We start from the raw sequence: 16599 nt of genomic DNA, 5'->3' as shown, positions 1-16599 counted from the left end.
GAGCCAGTGGCATTAGGGAGGAAAACCTGTCTGCGACCCTCCAAATGAGTCCCAGGGTGCACATCAGAGCCAGGGCCGAGCCAGTGTGGTCGGCCTGCTGTTTTAAGTGCCAGCTGTGGGCAGAACCCACAGGAGCCCCCAAGGCCAGGGCAGCTCCACGGCGTTTGGTTGAGAGACCGCAGTGTCCGAAGTGTTCCTTCCCTCTCAGAGCCCAGGGACCACATCCTCCACCCCAGCCCTGTCTCGTTCCCCTTTCAGAGGGAGCCTGGGGGCCGTTCAGGAGCGCGGCCAGGCAGCTTTGCTGGGGTTGCAACCTGGCCTGTGGGTACCCCGAGAGGGGCAGACACCCTCCCTCAGGGGAGGTCCACCAGGGCAGGGGATGGGTGGGTGGGTGGTGTGCTCTCCCCCACCCTCCCCAAGAAGCAGAAGATAGCCAAAGCTTACGGTTTTCCACCAGGAATGGAGGCGAGGCTGGAGGGCAGGCCCGTGGCCCGCATCGGGGGGTGAGGGTCAAACCCAACCTGTAAGGCAAGGCCAGGCCAGCCCTTAGTGCGGGGTGCCGCCATACGTCCCCCCACTATACATCCCCCTCCACCACCTCCTGTCCCACCCGCACGGCGCTGCCTCTTCAGAACCCGAGACAGCTGGGCAGAGCACAGCCCCTTGTTCCAGAGAGAGCACGGGCCCAGGAGGGCCAAGTGCCTCGTCCAGGACAATGGCAGGAACACGATGATGGTCCAGAGCCCGAACTCCGAACCGGTTATCTCCCGCTCCCTCCCCCAGCTCATTCTCCCTGCTCTGCAAGGCCGAGCGGGCCCCTCCTCACTTTGTTCCCTCCCCTGGTGTCCCAGGGGGCTTGTCATGTGAGAGGAGGCCAACCTGGGTTCAGGAGATCAAGAGAAAAACCGTCTCCTGGAAGAGGACCCACCTCTCCAGTCTGAACTGCTCTCAATAAACGGCAGACAAATCTTGGTATAACGGGCTGCCCCGTTTGCCAAGTCCCTGCCTCGTGGAAATCACCTGACTCACCGTGGGATGCCCGCCCCCACAGAGCCCAGAAAGAGGCGTCAGCCCCGCTTCCCAGATGGAAAGGGGCAGCCCAGGGAGGCTGTGTTGTGTGAGGTCACATGGCAACTGATGGGCAGGCGGGGTGGGACCCAGGTCTGCTGACCCCCAAGCGCGTTCCACTCTTATTCCTAATTAACACTCTACCCCAAAGGCAGCTAGCTGCCTGGTCGCTGGGCCCAGGTCCCCTTTGGTGTGCAGGAAGGGCCACCTTCACCCCCTCTAACTCCCCCGCTCCTTACCCAGTCCCCCCAAAAAAGGAGCCAAAAGGTCTACGTACAGCTCCAAAGCTCACCATTGGCGATCGGCCATAGGCGGCGGCAGCAGCGGCGGCAGCCGCGCTCATCTGGGGTGGGATGTTGTGGAGGCCGGCGTAGGCGCTGGGGCTGGTGAGGGAGCCGTTCATCTCATGGTGGCTCATCATGGCAAAGGGCGCAGCGTAGGAGCTGGTGATGGAGATGGGCGTGCGCAGGGCCGAGGCTGCAAGGAGGCGGGCGTCAGCTGGGAGAGGCCACCAAGGGGAGTGGGCCCCACGCCTCCATCGAGGGCAAAGCTCAGGCCACCAGGCTGCCTCCCTGCCCAGCAGCAATCCCTCCTGTGTTCTAAAGCTGCCTACTCCAGGCAGTCCTCCTGGACTGAACCCACCTACCAGAGAACCCCATCGTCACAGCCTAAGAAGGTTCGAGCTGAAAGACGTGACCACCGCTTTTTATAGAGCAGGACTTGGAGGCCCAGAGGAGGGGGTTGTTCAGAGCCTCACAGAACTAACAGCAGAGGCAGACAGATCATTGGTGTCCTGACCTGTCCGAAACTCCTTCCACACACCTAGTGCACAGTGGCTCCAGTAAGCCCTGACATCGGTGTTGAAGCACCAGGCACTCACCTTCTTCTCAAACCTGACCAAGTCCCCCAGAGACGGGCCCTGGGAGAGCCCTGACTCTGACCCCCCTCCCTGGCCCCCATCTGTGAGGCTCCAGCCCTGGCCTGGGGCAGAGCCCCTCCCCTCAAACATGGTCAGCCCAGCCCCATCGTGCCTACCCATTATACCTATCGGGTCCATGCCTGGAGGCTTGCCCGGCATCGACCGGAGTCCCGGGGTCGTGCTGGTGCCCGGAGTTGGGGCATCGTTCCTTGGGGTTGGTGTGTTGGACTTGAGCCCAGGGGTGGAGGATTTGTCATTCTGAAGAGGGTAGATGCAGAGACCAAGGGAAGCCATGAAGATTCCTTTCTCCCAAGAGCTGGGCACCACATGAAGCCCAGTGCTGGACCCAGCTCTGAATCTTCTGCCCCACAGCTCCTCAATTCTCGCCCAATCTTGTTTGGCGGGGACTGTGGCAATTGTTCCCATTTAATAGATGCAGCAACTAAGACTTAGAAATGTTAACTGATAACAAGCACAGGGCTCAGCCTGTAAGCGGTAAAGACAGGATTTGAACCCAGGCCAAGCCCCAATCCGTGTACTTTCTACTCCAGCCCTCTGCCTTCCACTTAGCACTACTCCAGATCCAGACCCTTTTCCAGAACGCTTTCCCTCTGCCCCCACGTTCCCCACCCTCTCCCAGCCTCTGCGGCGCCAGGGGCAGACCCCACATACATGACCAAGGTCTTTGGTCTTGGAGGAGGGTGTGCTGCTGGAGGAGGCCACCGAGGCGGGGCTGGTGGGAGCGTCCTTCTTCAGGCCACGGGCCTTGTCCAGCCCGTTTTCAGGAGGGGAGTGTGCCGGGCTGACCCGGGGCGTCGCTGGGTCCTAAAAACACAAGTGACGTGGGGATGTGCTGAGCAGTGACGAGTCTGGAGTCTCTCTGCTCTGGGGACGGGAATGGAGTGGGCACGGGGCATGGGAAAAGAGCCTGGTCCCAAGTGGGGACAATGAGTTTTTAATGACCTAGTCTGACCCCTTCATCCCACAGATGGGGGGAGACTGAGGCCTGGGTGGGTGGAGGTGACCTGCCCAAGATCAAATACGAGTTCAGGACTCCAAGCTGGGCAGCTGGGCCTTGGCCCTGGGTAGGTCCTTTCCAGCTCCCCCTCCCTCGCTAAGGCTGACCCAGGGGGCTCACAACCCCAAGATCCCAGGGGTGGTGGGGAGAACAGAGCTGACCTGGAGGACCATGGTGACTGGGAGCCAGCCCTCCCCTGGGAGCTTCAGGGGCCTGTCTCTGGAGACCCAGCCTAGGAACCCAGCAGTGTGCACGAATGCCCAGCCACCAGGCAGCCAAGCCCTGCCCTCCTCCTCCTGACCAGCTGGATGCCCCAACCCCGAAGGCCTCGTCACCCAGCCGGGGCTGCTGGTAACAGTGCAACACCTGAGACACGACAGCTCCCACCCTGCACAGGGGCAGCCGCCCTGCGACCTGGGCTGGCCCTTACCTCATTGGAAACGTCCACCACCAGATCGTCACTCTTGTCCCCGTCACTGTCCTGCACGGAGAGGGAAGCCAGTGAGAGGCCACGCCCACCCCAGACTGAGCCCAGGCCACGCCCCTGCTTCCACCAGCCAGGCTCTGAACCCCAGCCAAACCCCAAAGTCCACGCTCTCCCCACCCAGCCCCACCAAAGCTGACCTCTTCTCCTTGCTGTTTGCTAGCCCAGACCCCAGCCCCACGGTCACTCTGCTCCCACGCCCACAGGCGGCCTCACCAACACCTGCCCAGTTATAATATTTCTAAAGCTGCTTTAACATGTCACTCTGGAGCCAGACACCTCTCTCCAGCTGGCCTGATATCCACCACCATTTGCAAGTGAGTGCGCTGGTCTCGTTCCATCATTCCCATCACCGTGTGTGTGTGTGTGGGGGGGTGATTAGCCTTGTCTCCCAGAAACGCAGCTGAGGCTTTGGCTGTGCAACGTGTCTGAAGCCCCAGAACAGCCAAGTAGCTGAACACGGAGGGCCGGGCCCAAGGGCACCAGGTCCCACACCGCATCTCCCCCTGCCCTCTGCCCCAGCTCTCAGCCCTGCTCGGCCTGGCACAGAGCAGACACCATGACCACCTGTAGGGTCGAAGTGTGGGGATGCCAGGAACGGTGGCCGTGATGGCAGCAGGGGGTTTTTGGCCCATCGGGGGAGGTACCCCTAGCTCTCCCCAGGCCCCATGGAGGCCCGGATGACTTCCCTGTCCACTGCCTCCTGGCCGTGGTCCGCAGGCTCACGGGACATCGGTCTGTGGACGCTTCCCCTGCCCGGGCCGCCTGCCCTCCTCAGTGCGGCAGCGTCTCCTGCCCCCACCTCTTCCTGACTCTCCCACGACTCAGGCCCCATGGGGTCTCCCCCAGCCCAGCCCACCCAATCCAAACCCCGGCGGAACCCGCCGCGCTCTCAGACATACGTATCGGCTCAAACTGTCCTTCTCCTCTGCTTTCCGCTTCTTGGCTTCCATGCTGTAGTCTGCAGAGCCCCGATGCTTCTCACTGGCCCGCAGGCTTTCCGAGGGCGACACCGAGTTATTCTGGAAGCAAGGAGGAGAGTGAGTATGAACATTTCATGCACATATTGACATAGCTAAGTGACTCAGAAGGTCTGCTGAGGTGTCGTGTGCGTCCCGCAGGTCTCAGCTCCATCGGAAGTTCCCCAGGGATGCCTTCCCAGCTCCCCAGACTTGGTTCCTCTGGGAGCGACCCCGGGAGCACGACGATTCTCTTTTATAGCTGCCATTAGGTAATTAACCCAGCACGGGCCCTTTGCCTCTGGCCTATGAGACTGTATGCCTCATGAGGGCGGGGGTCACGCCTGTGTCCCCCACCACCCATCTGTGCCTGCCACACAGATTTGCTCAAAGAATGGATAAGCTCAATCTGCACTGGGTCTCGAAAGATGGATCTGAGCCGACAAACTGGGGCCAAGTGCAATACTTCATCTGCTGAACCCGACAGGAGCGGGGAGACTGACCGGGACGGGGATCGCCGGGGTGCCAACAGGCCTCCTAAGTGGAGGTGGGCGATGGGGCATTTTGTGCGAACACCCTACAACTACAGCATGGCCTCCTACAACTTTAGAGAAACACCAGAGTTATAAAGAAACAGATAAATGCAATGTCATGAAGCCTTTCCCCTCTTAAGACAGGAAAAGGTACAGAGGACAGGTAGACTCCCCCGCTTTGTAATGACAGGAAAGGAGGGGCCCCAAGACAATGGGCAACGTGCCCAAGGTCCCCCAGCAGCAGGCAACACGAAGGAAACCCAAGTTTTTCAGGCCTGGAAGAGACTTAGCAAGTTCTCCCTTCAACTACAAAGCAAGTGAGGACGAGGAGAGTTTGGAATTTCAGGCCTGGGAAGAGGGAAGGTGGGCCAACAGGCGAGGCAGGAGAAGCACCCGCCAGTGGGCCCGGGGACGGAGCGGTGCTGGAAGGGGAGAGCTGCCCGCAGAGGAGGACCCTGGCTGGTGGTGTGATGGGTAACCAGGAACGGGCTGGGAGCAGGGAGGGAGGAGCTACGGGCAGGGGTACCTGCCAGCAAACCTCTGTGCCAAGAGAAAAATACCACAACCCCCTCTAGGGGGCTGCCGAGGTTTGCCCCTTCCTAAGAGACCACGCGACCCCGTCCCCGCTTCGCTCAGCACCCTCTTCAGGGCACCTGCCCTGGATCAGGCCTGGGGCTGGACGCCAGGCGTGGAGGAAAGAACAAGACACAGTCCCTGCCCTCCAGGAGCTCACAATCCAGCTGGAGGGAAGGCGAAGCCCACTTCATCCCCATCCCCAGGGGTATGTGACGAGGCCACGTGGGGACCCAGAGAGACGTCTGCTCAGAGGAGAAGGGCACCAAGAGGCAGGTGGAAAGATTCCCCACTTCCCCAGAGGCCGGGGACGGTGTTCCGGGGTGGGGTGGCGGGGGGAGTGGTGCGGGAACCAGCCACAGAACTTTATTTCCTCCCCTAAGCCGGTTTCTGGGCAGCCCTTCCCTGCCAAGCTTCTGCCTGAAGCAAATTAAAATGGCAGAGTTATCAAGCCTTGAAGAAAATATGGAGGTTATAATGGAAGTGCAGCTCAACCCTCCCCGCAGCCGGGCAGGCGCGGCGGCGATACACGCACAGCCGTGATTCAATTAGCCGGGGCAAGCGCCGGCAGAAAAATCGCCGTCATTTCATTTCAGTTCCTCTGACGGTGGCCACCCCGTGCTAAGCAGAAGCGCTCCCAGCCCCTCTGCCCTCGGGTGGGCAGGCGGGGAGGAAAGGGGGGGCGCACGGCTGCTCGTGTTTCTCCCCGCAACCAGGGCCACGGCTCAGAGAACAGCAGGCTCTTTCTTCTCCTGCAGCCAGGCTGAAAACCCTCGCTGCTACCGGAGGAGAGTCCTGTCAGGCGTTTAGCGGCATCGATCCAGCCCGCCTCTGACTGGCAGGCGGCCAAAAAACTAAGTATTTTTTATTGCTTCAGCTAGGCAAGGAAATATGAATGGAGCTACCTCTAATTGGACTCCAGACTAACCCCTCTGGGACAGCTTCCAGCCCATCCAGCCGGCCCCCCTCCCACTCCGACACGGCCCTGTCTTTCCTGCCGGGGCCTCATCTGTTGACAACCTGGTTTCCAAAGGGCTGATTACGTTTGTCTACACTCCCTCCAACACCACGGCCGCGTGCACACATGTGAGCCCCTACTGCCTGTCCCCGGGACGCCCCACACCCCCTCCCGGCCCAGGGCGGCATCCCGATTCATTTCCACGGTATTCTCCAGTGGCCCAAGGATGGCCCCTCTGCCCTGAGTCTGGATGTCGGCGAGCACCGCGGAGCGAAGAGCCCAGCTCTTAGGGGTTCCCCATGGGTTCCTTTTAGCAGAAAGCGTTCACAGATGGGGGCACAAAGCCAGGGTCAACAGCGACAAGGATGAGCATGTGAATGTGTGAAGGCAGGGAAGGGGCGGAGCACCCACTTCTCTGTGCGGCAGGTCCCCGTTAAGCAGGTAAGCTCCGGATCCTGGGTCCCGTCCTGAGCGAGGGGTCTTCCTAGCTAAGCGGAGAGGCTGGCTGGGCAGGAATATTGCCGTGTTACGGAGAGAGAAACCGAGGCTCAGAGAGGCCAAGAGGACTTCCCAACATCCCAGGAATCTGGGCCCAGACCGAGCCTTGAGGTGTCCAGCCCAGCCCTCCAACGAGGCCACCTACTGGGATCAACACTAAAGCAATCAAAATGGATTTACAGTTTCAGCTGTTCCTTTCTTATGCACCTAGCCATTCCTGGGCCCAAATGACCTGGATTTCTGAGCACACAGGCAAGTCAAGAGGGGACGTGAGCACTGCCGCTAATGGGAGGTTTAAAGTCAGCCCGGGTAGAGGGCTGGGAAGGGGAGGTGGGTCGGGATGGAGGAGCTGCCCAAGGAAGCTGCTGTCTAGATGGTTAGTTAACTGCCTGACCTTCCAAGTCCCACTTAACACGAGGTAATAACCAAAGCCATCCTAACAGATTAGATGGCCCCAGATACAAGGACGGCGATGAGGAATAAAATAGCTGTGTTAATCGCTGGAGGATTTTTTTTATCCAGACTCCACTGTGCTTATTCAGAAGGCTTATTCACTTGAAACAGAACCTCTGAGCCTCAGTGTCATCAGAAAGATTTACAACAAATCTCAGAGCTGACAGACACGCAGGCAGCCTGCCCTTAACGCTCGCTTGCTAGCACTTTCTCAAACCGAGTTAAAGCCCAGAACAGGGAGAAACCTCAGGTGTCGGGAGGAAATGAGGAGGATATAGGATCATACAGGGGTCAGCGAATATGGGGGGCAGGGAGGCACTCGGCCCCAAACGAGGGGGGGGACACCAGGGTCCCGAGCTCTGGGTTCAGCCCTGTGACTCCACAACCCCCCCTTGGAGGGCCCAGGGCTGGCTGGCTGGCTGACCTCTCCAGTAATCACCTCTCATACAAAAGGCGGTTGGTTAAAGCTCACTTAGCCCAGCTCTTCATTTAACAAATGATGGCCCTGAAGCCTGGAGAGATGAAGGCTTCCCCAAGTGCAGGTCACTCAACAGGGGACAACACCCTCCTCCTAGGAGCCCACACAGGGTTAGGGCTGACCCTCCCCCAGCACCCAAACACCCCCTCCCCCACAGGTTCCAGAGTACTGGCACTTACCGTGCTGGATTCTCTCTCTTTGGGGACAGAAGGCCAGGACAGGAGGAGGGTCAGGTCCCCCAAGACAAAGAAACAAAAAAGAAAGCAAGGTCAGTATCGTCCGGTTGGCTTTTATGCTTTGCTAGTTCACGGGTTTTAAAACGGGCTCTCTGAGTCACCGCGGGTCAGCCAAGGTAGGGCCATTAGGTGACGTCTCTCAGTTTGGAAATTAACCGCCCCAATTCCAATGCTTCACTCGGCCACCAGGCCCCGGTGGGGCAGCAGGGGGGGATCTGTGGCCTAGCTCTCCCTGACATGCGGAGAAGGGCACCAAGATTACTGGTCAGTAGTTTTTAAAGCCATAAACTTGGGAAGGACCGTGCTATGCAGAATAGCCATAGGATCTGGGAGTTGAGAACATTATTGTTATTTATTTATTTTTTTTCAAGGAATTATCGGAGTGGTATTTTGGTGGTGGTGGTGGTGGTGTTGTTTTGCAGTATGCGGGCCTCTCACTGTTGTGGCCTCTCCCGTTGCGGGGCACAGGCTCTGGACGCGCAGGCTCAGCGGCCATGGCTCACGGGCCCAGCCGCTCCGCGGCATGTGGGATCCTCCCGGACCAGGGCAGGAACCCGTGTCCCCTGCATCGGCGGGCGGACTCTCAACCACTGCGCCACCAGGGAAGCCCGGTGTTGTTTTTTAATTAATACTCTTCTCTGTTTCTTTACCAAGATGCCCCAGGAAGCTGAGGCCTCTGATTATTTGCCCAGCCAGGCACTAGCTCCCTGATCCTCCTGTCTGTTGTGGGGAGGCCCTCTTCCTCTGCCAGGAGGACCATCCTATTGCAGAGGCAAAAAAACTTAGTCTCTGGTTCCCACGACTTGCTACCACCGCCCCATGGCCCCGGCCCAGGCAGGATGGTAACACTCCAAGCCCCCTGTGCCCAGGGCCGGCTCATAACGCATTGGCCATGTGCCCCAGTAAGTATCTAAGGGCAAATCAAACGAGCATGTGGTGCACTTTAAACAGGATAGTATGTGTCGATTAGATCTCAATAAAGCTATAAAAATAGTATCTAAGAGCAGACCACACAAGGTGGCAATCTCTGCAAAGGGTCTGCTAGGAAGCCAGGCCCTCTCCTTTCCCGATCAAACTAGGCCCCCTCCCAAGGCCCTTCTCGGCGCAGCTTCAGGGGTCTTTGCAGGACAGGCGGGGTTAAGGGTAGAGGACGTTCTCATTCCCAGTCTTCCCAATCATCTCCCTACAGCAGTGTCACCACCACCTCTACTTAAAGACAGTCCCCCTAATGAGTCTTTACTTGAGTGCCAACTGGGTATCTTTTTCAAAGAACGTGGTCTCTGTCCTCAGGGGACTAACGATCCTGGTGAGGATAAAACACTTCCCAGGGTAGGAAACAGAAGAACGGTAACAAAGGGCTCCGTCTTGGGACCCCCAACTCTTGAACTCTTATGGGAATTTGAAAAGAGACCCTCAGCTTGGCCAGGAGGGCATCCTGCAGGGGTGGGACTGGAGCTGGCCCTTGGAGGGTGGACAGGGTGTGGCTAGGAAGATGGGAAGGTATTCCAGAAAGAAAGGACAAGATGTCTTCCAGGGCAAAGAAGAGCAGGTACACATCAGGGATTGGGGGGTGGCCTGGGGGATGGGGCTCTGGTTTCCGTGTACCAGGAACTTAATAGATGGCTCCAAGCCTTTTGCTAACTCCTGGTCCTAGAGTGACAGCATTTGCTGTGTCTGTTCACAGAGGGGCCTCCAAAACCTCTGCCTCCAGCCCTGCACTCTGCCCTCCATCCCCGCCCCGGGCCGCACCTCTGTGGTCCAGTTCATGGTGGTTCTTCTCGTCCTTCACCGACAGGTGGGCCTGGCTGCCCAGGGCACCAAGCGCCAGCAGCCCTGAGCTGCTCCCCGTCACTGGGGGGATCCCTGGAGGCTGGAGGCCTGACGGGTGGGGTGGCAGCTGCACCGGGGGGCCGTGCGTGGCGTGGGAGAGGTGCTGCGCCTGGAGCTGCTGTTGCTGCAATGAAGTTGGTGGTGAGTGCGGCTGAGCGGGGAGGGCCTGGTAGGCCTGGGCCGGCCCTCTTGCTTCTCCAGGAACTGCCAGGGGAACACGTCCCCCAAACCTCTGCCCCCAGCTCAGGCCACACATGCTGTCATGCTGGAGGAAGTCTGGTAATGGACCGCAATTGAGACACAAGATTTATGATGGCAAACGCTCCATCTCCTCTCCAACCCCAGTCTCAGGACAGAACTCCTCAATGCATGTTTCCAAGCCCAAGATAAATACAGCATGCGTTAAAAAGCCAGCCGTCGGGGCTCCCTCTCCGTTGAGGGCGATCCACTTTTAAGCTCCCAGCGGCCACAGTTTCGCTCATGCTTTACATGCCTGCAAACGTCAGCAGCCAGCGCTTCCCACCCTGAGCCCGTACCCTGGGGAAGACTCCCTAATTCTGAGGAACTCCACGCCTGTCTTACAAAGCGGGGGCAGGACACAGCAGAGGAGTCCCGGGATCAAGAGGAGTTTGGGGCCAGTGGAATGAGAGCCGACGTCACCGGACATCAGAGTGGAGAACAGGGTAACAGGAGGAGTGGGGGCTTTGGAATCAAGACAGACCAGGATTCAAATCCTGGCACTTCCTAGCTGGGTGACCTCAGGCAGGTTACTCACTAAGTGATCTCATAACAATAGCTAAACGTTTCCCAGAGGCCTTTCCAAGGCTCCCTCCCCTTCCAAAGTCTAGTCGTGCATTAAGTCACTTATCATCAATAGCAAGGGTAACAATCCCTAATTAAGGATTCTGCTCAGCACCAGCCTCAGAGTCTTCTTTTCCCCCTTCCCCTTGTGCTCCTCCAGCAGCCAAGACAAAGCGCCCTTTATCATTCCCAAGATTGCGTCAAGAACCACGGGCACTGTGGCGCACGCTACTCCACGGCTGAATATTCCATAGGGACTGAAATATTTCTTAGGAATGGCCGGGCCTTTGGGTACACATACACCTTTCTTCTCAACGAGCACAACAGGAGGGAACAGAAATTTACTGAATGCCTCAATCAATGCCTGGGCCCTTTCCAAATATTTTCTCTGACCCTTCCAACTACCTGGCAGAAGGGCTCTGCCCATTTTACAGATGGCAAACTGGCACTTAGGGGCTGGAGTAGGCAGCCAGTCACTAGCCAAGTCTCACCACTAGTGTGGTATCTGGACTCAGACCTGTCAACCACCGACGTCAGCCAAAGAATGTTCCTCAAGAGACCCTCCTCCTCAAAGCAAGAAGAGTTGGTGGGGGTGACAAAGAGCTAAGACGTGACGAGCTCGCCTGTCAGTGTGAACCGTGGCTCTCAGGCCACTGACGAACAGACAACAAAACACAATGCAGGCCCACAGCTCTGGACAGACGTGAGGCTCCAAGAGGCAATGAGTGTGTGTGTGAGGTCAGGGATTAAGAGCCCCACTCTTCCCCAACTAAGCCGCCAACCGCCAACCTGGTGCACCCCCAGTCACACCACACTCCTGGCCCCAGAGAGTTCATTTCTCAGTTTGGGGAGAAAGGCTGGGACCCACGGCCATTGCTCCAGACCTAGGACATCTCTTGGTGGGCAGTTTACAGAAGCTGCCGGTGGGCAGTGGTCCAGGTTGCAGCCTGACCCCAGATCTGCCTCGAGACGCCAGAGCAGAAACGAAGCCGAAGGGACCCCTGGAAGCCCTCCCCTTCATCCGGGTCAGAACAGGTTCCTCCTTTCTGAGAGTTATGACAGCTCAGACTCTGGAGCCAGACAGACTAAGGAAGATGTCCCGCTCCATCTTTTATCAGTTGTAAGACCTCAGACAACAGTGGACCTCTCTCAGTTTCCACATCTGCAAAGTGGGGATCAGAATGCAGCCCGTCTCTTCAGGTTGTACAAGGATCACGTGCGTTACTACATGTGAAGGCAAAGTAGGTGTTCAACAAACATTAGCAAAAACTATGAGTGGACCACAAATAGAACTGCATCTTTCATTTCTGATCTTGGCAACTCGTGGGCTCCAGGAAGAAAGGACCTTGTTTTATCCATCCCAGCACCTCGGGTGGGGCCTGGCATGTTTGCCCAATACACATCTGCTGGGTGAATAAATGAAAATGTTGGAAAAGGGTTTACACAGAGAGGCTGGGAAGTAAGTCAGCAGGGTGGCTCTGTCCACAAGCCATCCACCTGCCCAGATCCAAGCCTCCTCTTGGTTGGGAAGAGGGGCATCAGTGGCGCAACCTGCTTCCCAAAACATGAACCAGTGAACCAGCATCAGAAACTTGGAACAAAGGCTGTAGTTGCAGTGGCTGTTTGGAAGACAGTGGCTTTCAAAGCTGCTGAGCTTCCCAGACGGACAAGTTGGTTTTCAGCCGTGGCCCGTCAAGCAGGAGTGTCTCTTCTTTGCAACAGAGGAAAGGTAGCTTCCATGTACTTCTCATCTCCAAATACAAGAGCACCCCCTGCACAGCCAGAAACTCCCCTGAGATCTGCTCTGGGTGGCTGGAAGGCATAGTCGGGAGTGGCCCAGCAGGCTCTAGGAAGCAGGGACAGAGAGCCGACCTCCTCCCAGGCTCCTCCCCTGGGGCGAGGACAGATGCCAGGGCTTGTCGGGCCAAGGGTCTGCTAACAACAGTCCTGGTTGTGATTAAGAGTGAGATCAAAGTCTTGGCCGCGGCGGAGCAGGGGGAGCCGGCTGGCAGTGATCCACCTGTCTCTCCGTCCCCGTGTCGCAGGCAGGGTACAGCCATCCTCAGGCTGCATTTCTATCCCTGTGACATATCTGTGACTTCAGAGGGTGATGTGCAGAAACACAGTGACATCCGAGTGGGAGGGTGACAGCGTTTTCAGCTGGGGACAAATGGGATCAAGTCCACCGTCCGAGGAGGGAACTGGGCTCACCACTCTGCAGCAGCCTGTCCCTGGCTTCCACCATTCCCTCCAAGACCAGGATTTCTCCGTCCACCACAGGAAAGGAAGTCAACAACCCACCCCACAACTCCAAAAGAGGGGTAAGGCGTCTGGAAGCAAGCCCCATCGTGAGCACACCCTCCTCCCACCTTTAACATTTCATGCTGAACAGCAAAACATGGCAAAAAACATGTCTCATGGGGCAGATGTGTGTCCCTGTCCTCACGTGTGCCAAATGCCCAGTTCCCAGGCTCCGGAGGTACGGCCACTCACGTGGGAGGCTGTCAGGGAGGCCCGCACTGGCCGAGTCTGTGTAACTGGATTACGCACAATCACGCTTCACGTCCCTGCAACCTGATTTAATGCTTCGCTTCTCAGGTTCACGATTTGGGTTAAACCTAGTGAAGCTGTCTAAGCATTTCCAGGGCTGAGACCCACCAAGGACACCCAGACAGAGTCCTAACTGCATAAGATGCAGACGCCCTGCCCTCCCAGGAGAGGGAGGGCAGCCCCGGCCTCTACTTCCTGCCCACGGAGGTGGCCCCCCAGCTCCGGGCTGAATTGTGCCTTCATGCTCTGTTATAGTTTGGAGAGCTCACAACAACCCCGTTATCCCCATTTCAGAGACGGGAACAGGCTCAGGGGGAGGCGAAGGAACTCTGCTAAGCCAAAGTAACCAGAGCCAGGACGCAAACCCAGCATGACTTCTCTCTACCACGGCCCCCTGGCTGAGAGAAACAGATGCGTTCATTCTAAGGCAGCACACTCGCTGCACCATCCTTCTCCCAGTCAACTGAACCCAGCTCGTCAGCATCCTGGAGGGAATGCGAGAACCTCAGGACTGGCTTCAAAATACCCAGTGTAGTTTGTAACAAGCTAAAACCTCCCCCTTCCTCACCCCGCTCACCCAATTTAAAAAAAAAAATAAGTAAGCACCAACAAGGACCCACTACTGTACAGCACAGGGAACTCTGCTCAATATTCTGTAATAACCTAAGTGGGAAAAGAATTTGAAAGAGAATGGATACGTGTATATGTACAACTGTATCACTTTGCTGTATGCCCGAAATTAACACAACGTTGTTAATCAACTATACTCCAATATAAAATAAAAAATGAAAAAAAAAAAAGCAATCAAGCCAACACTTGTATCTTCCACTCATAATTTCCAAGGGAATGCAGGCCAAATTGTCAGTAGGGCCAGTGAGGTACATGCCCCTCCACCTGCCAGGTTCAGTGACCTTGGACTTAGCACGGAGCAAACTAAAACACGAGTTCTGAAGATGGTGGGTAACTTCGGCTTACAGGGTCTTTAATCTGCTTGGGGGGGCCTTGTGCAAGCTGCTGACCAAGGGACAATATTTCACCCCTCACGCTCAGGAATCTTTTGACCCTCCAACGATCCCCCAATAACTTGGATCCAAGAAAAAAGGGTGTGTAACAGGTCTGCAGTAACTGGGTCCTGGCAGGCCCTGGCGAACAGACACACACCTTCAGGCCTGCCTTCCCCAGACGGTCACTTGAGTTCCCAGTGGCCCTGTGTGTGGTGGGCGGACTGGGCCAGCAAGACTGAACTTCCGTCAGCCCCTCTGTCCTCTGTCCCCTCTCCCCTCACACCAAGCTGACGCTGGATTCTGGCCTCTCTCACCTGGACGGGAGGCCCTGGAAATAGTCTAATTCATGTGATAAACACACACCACTAGCTGCAGGTATGCCCACGCCAGATGTGTCTACCTGACCTCTCATCTCTCTCTGAAATGAGCCAAGAGGTGAACCCAGAATCCTTCCACCCCACGCCCAGGAGAGCCCCAGATGACTGACTGAAAAGGGCACGTCAAAGGAAACTTGCCCAGCCCTTTTCCATCTTTTCACAAATGGGGAAAACAGGCCAGAGGAATGAAGTGACTTGCCCAAAGCCCCCGCTAACTCCCAGACCAGGGGGCTGGGCTACTCCTCCCCCAAGAGGGGCAAATCGGACAGTACCATGTAGGTAGCCACAAGGCTTCTGGGTCCTTCCCTTCACCGCCCTTTCCTGCTGGGGCAGGACTCCTGCCCTTTGGCCATCAGCCCTCCCGGCCCCCTGCCACCCTCCTCCCATCGCTCTCCCGAGTCAGCCCAGCCGCAAGCCCGCTGTCCCTCTCCTTCCTCCTTCACAGGATGCCCCAGCTCAGCGAGCCATCCTCAGCCGTCCGTAATTCCTGCCTTGTGAGGCTCTGTCAGGCGCAGTGATTAGATGGCTGCCTTCTTAATGACAGGGAGACGGCCGCATTCACTCAGAGCCGGAGAAGCAATTACCTCGAAAATGGGGGTCACGGGCCCCACTCGTTGGCTTTAATTGAATTCCAATATCTGCCTCTAGCTGCCTTGGCCTAACGTGTAGCTTCCTAAATACTGCTTGAAGGAAGTGGAGCTAATCCAAGCAGCGCTTCTTCCCCCAATTCCACTCTTCTCTTAGAACTTAAAAAAAAATTTTTTTTCATAAGAGGATTTTAATTCCAAAGGTTGGGGGGGAGACAGTGGGGGAGAAGGGACTCCACTGCGGCCACGGAGGGATGGGAAGGCTGGGCCTGGAAAGCGGATAGGGAAGAGGATCTGAGAGAGGAGAAGTATCAGAGAACGCACTTCCCACCCCGAGCCCTCATCTGCCACTCTCAGCAAAGCCTCCACGCTGTGAACTGGCCACTGAGGAGGACACAGGCGCCACACCGGGGCTGGACTGGACGGGAGGTAGGGGGGGGGAGAGCCCTAAGCCGAAAGCCAGCCCAGGGCCTCTGGCCTGGCGTTGCTCCTGGACCGTGTGTGACCATCTGCGAATCACTCCCGTCTCTGTAAAGGAAGGGCATCGGCTGGATCAGTGGTTCTCTACCACGGGCCATTTCATGCACTGCCCCTGCCCCCTGCCGGGACATCGGGCAATGTCTGGAGACGTTTTGGGGTGTCACAACTGTGTGTGGGAGGGTGCCACTGGCATCCAGTGGGTGGAGGCCAGGGCTGCTGCCGAACACCCTACTGTACATCCTCACAAAGTATGTGGCCTCAAAGTTCACGAGTCTTGAGGCTGAAGAACCCTGGGCTAATAACATGGTTTCCAAGGAGACTTCAGACTTTACCATATTATGATTTCCCCGCTGGGGGCTCTGCCTCCCAAGCTCACTGGCTAAAAGCAGTGACCAGTCACTCCCGTTCCCCTTTCTGGCCTCCTCTCTGCTCCTCACCGCTCAACACTGTCAGGATTCAGACGAGGCTAATGCTCCCGCCCTGGCCACCCTCCAGCAGCTCTCAGCAGCTGCCAGGGGACTCAGACCAGAAGGACAGAACCCAGTAACCATCACGGGGTCCCAATACTGTGTTGGAGGATCAGTACCCAGCAGCATCACTCTGTCACTCCAAAAGCCCACCCTCCTGGTGTTCCTGGCCCAAAGAAATGAGCTGGTCCACCCCTTCCTGTAACAGACGCAGAAACTAAGGCCCGAGGAAGAGATGGGGCTGCCTGAGGTCACCTGGGGAAGAGGCTTAACTAGAACACAGGTCTCCAGGTTTCTGCCCCAGAATGAAGAGCCCAGAGTCATCA

At 57.2% G+C, this 16599-nt stretch overlaps 1 protein-coding gene across 6 annotated transcripts in view; it reads right to left on the bottom strand.

Annotated features, from left to right (window-relative positions):
- Positions 1–16599, bottom strand: part of TLE3 (TLE family member 3, transcriptional corepressor) — a 47709-nt gene that overhangs the window by 7575 nt on the left and 23535 nt on the right. For 2 of the 6 annotated variants that reach the window (XM_032622079.1, XM_032622083.1), the window contains 8 exons: positions 9927–10131; positions 8121–8137; positions 4392–4511; positions 3436–3486; positions 2660–2812; positions 2104–2245; positions 1346–1545; positions 445–521 (listed from right to left, as the gene is read on the bottom strand). In XM_032622079.1, coding sequence (XP_032477970.1) covers positions 445–521; positions 1346–1545; positions 2104–2245; positions 2660–2812; positions 3436–3486; positions 4392–4511; positions 8121–8137; positions 9927–10131 — 965 coding nt within the window. The remainder of the gene's footprint in view (positions 1–444; positions 522–1345; positions 1546–2103; positions 2246–2659; positions 2813–3435; positions 3487–4391; positions 4512–8120; positions 8138–9926; positions 10132–16599) is intronic. The other 4 variants (XM_032622082.1, XM_032622084.1, XM_032622081.1 and 1 more) reach the window with 3 other exon arrangements.

This window comes from Phocoena sinus, chromosome 2 (assembly GCF_008692025.1).
Source record: "Phocoena sinus isolate mPhoSin1 chromosome 2, mPhoSin1.pri, whole genome shotgun sequence".
Lineage (NCBI taxonomy): Eukaryota > Metazoa > Chordata > Mammalia > Artiodactyla > Phocoenidae > Phocoena > Phocoena sinus.
Note: the sequence above shows the minus strand (reverse complement) of the source record. Positions and strands in the feature narration are given on the sequence as shown.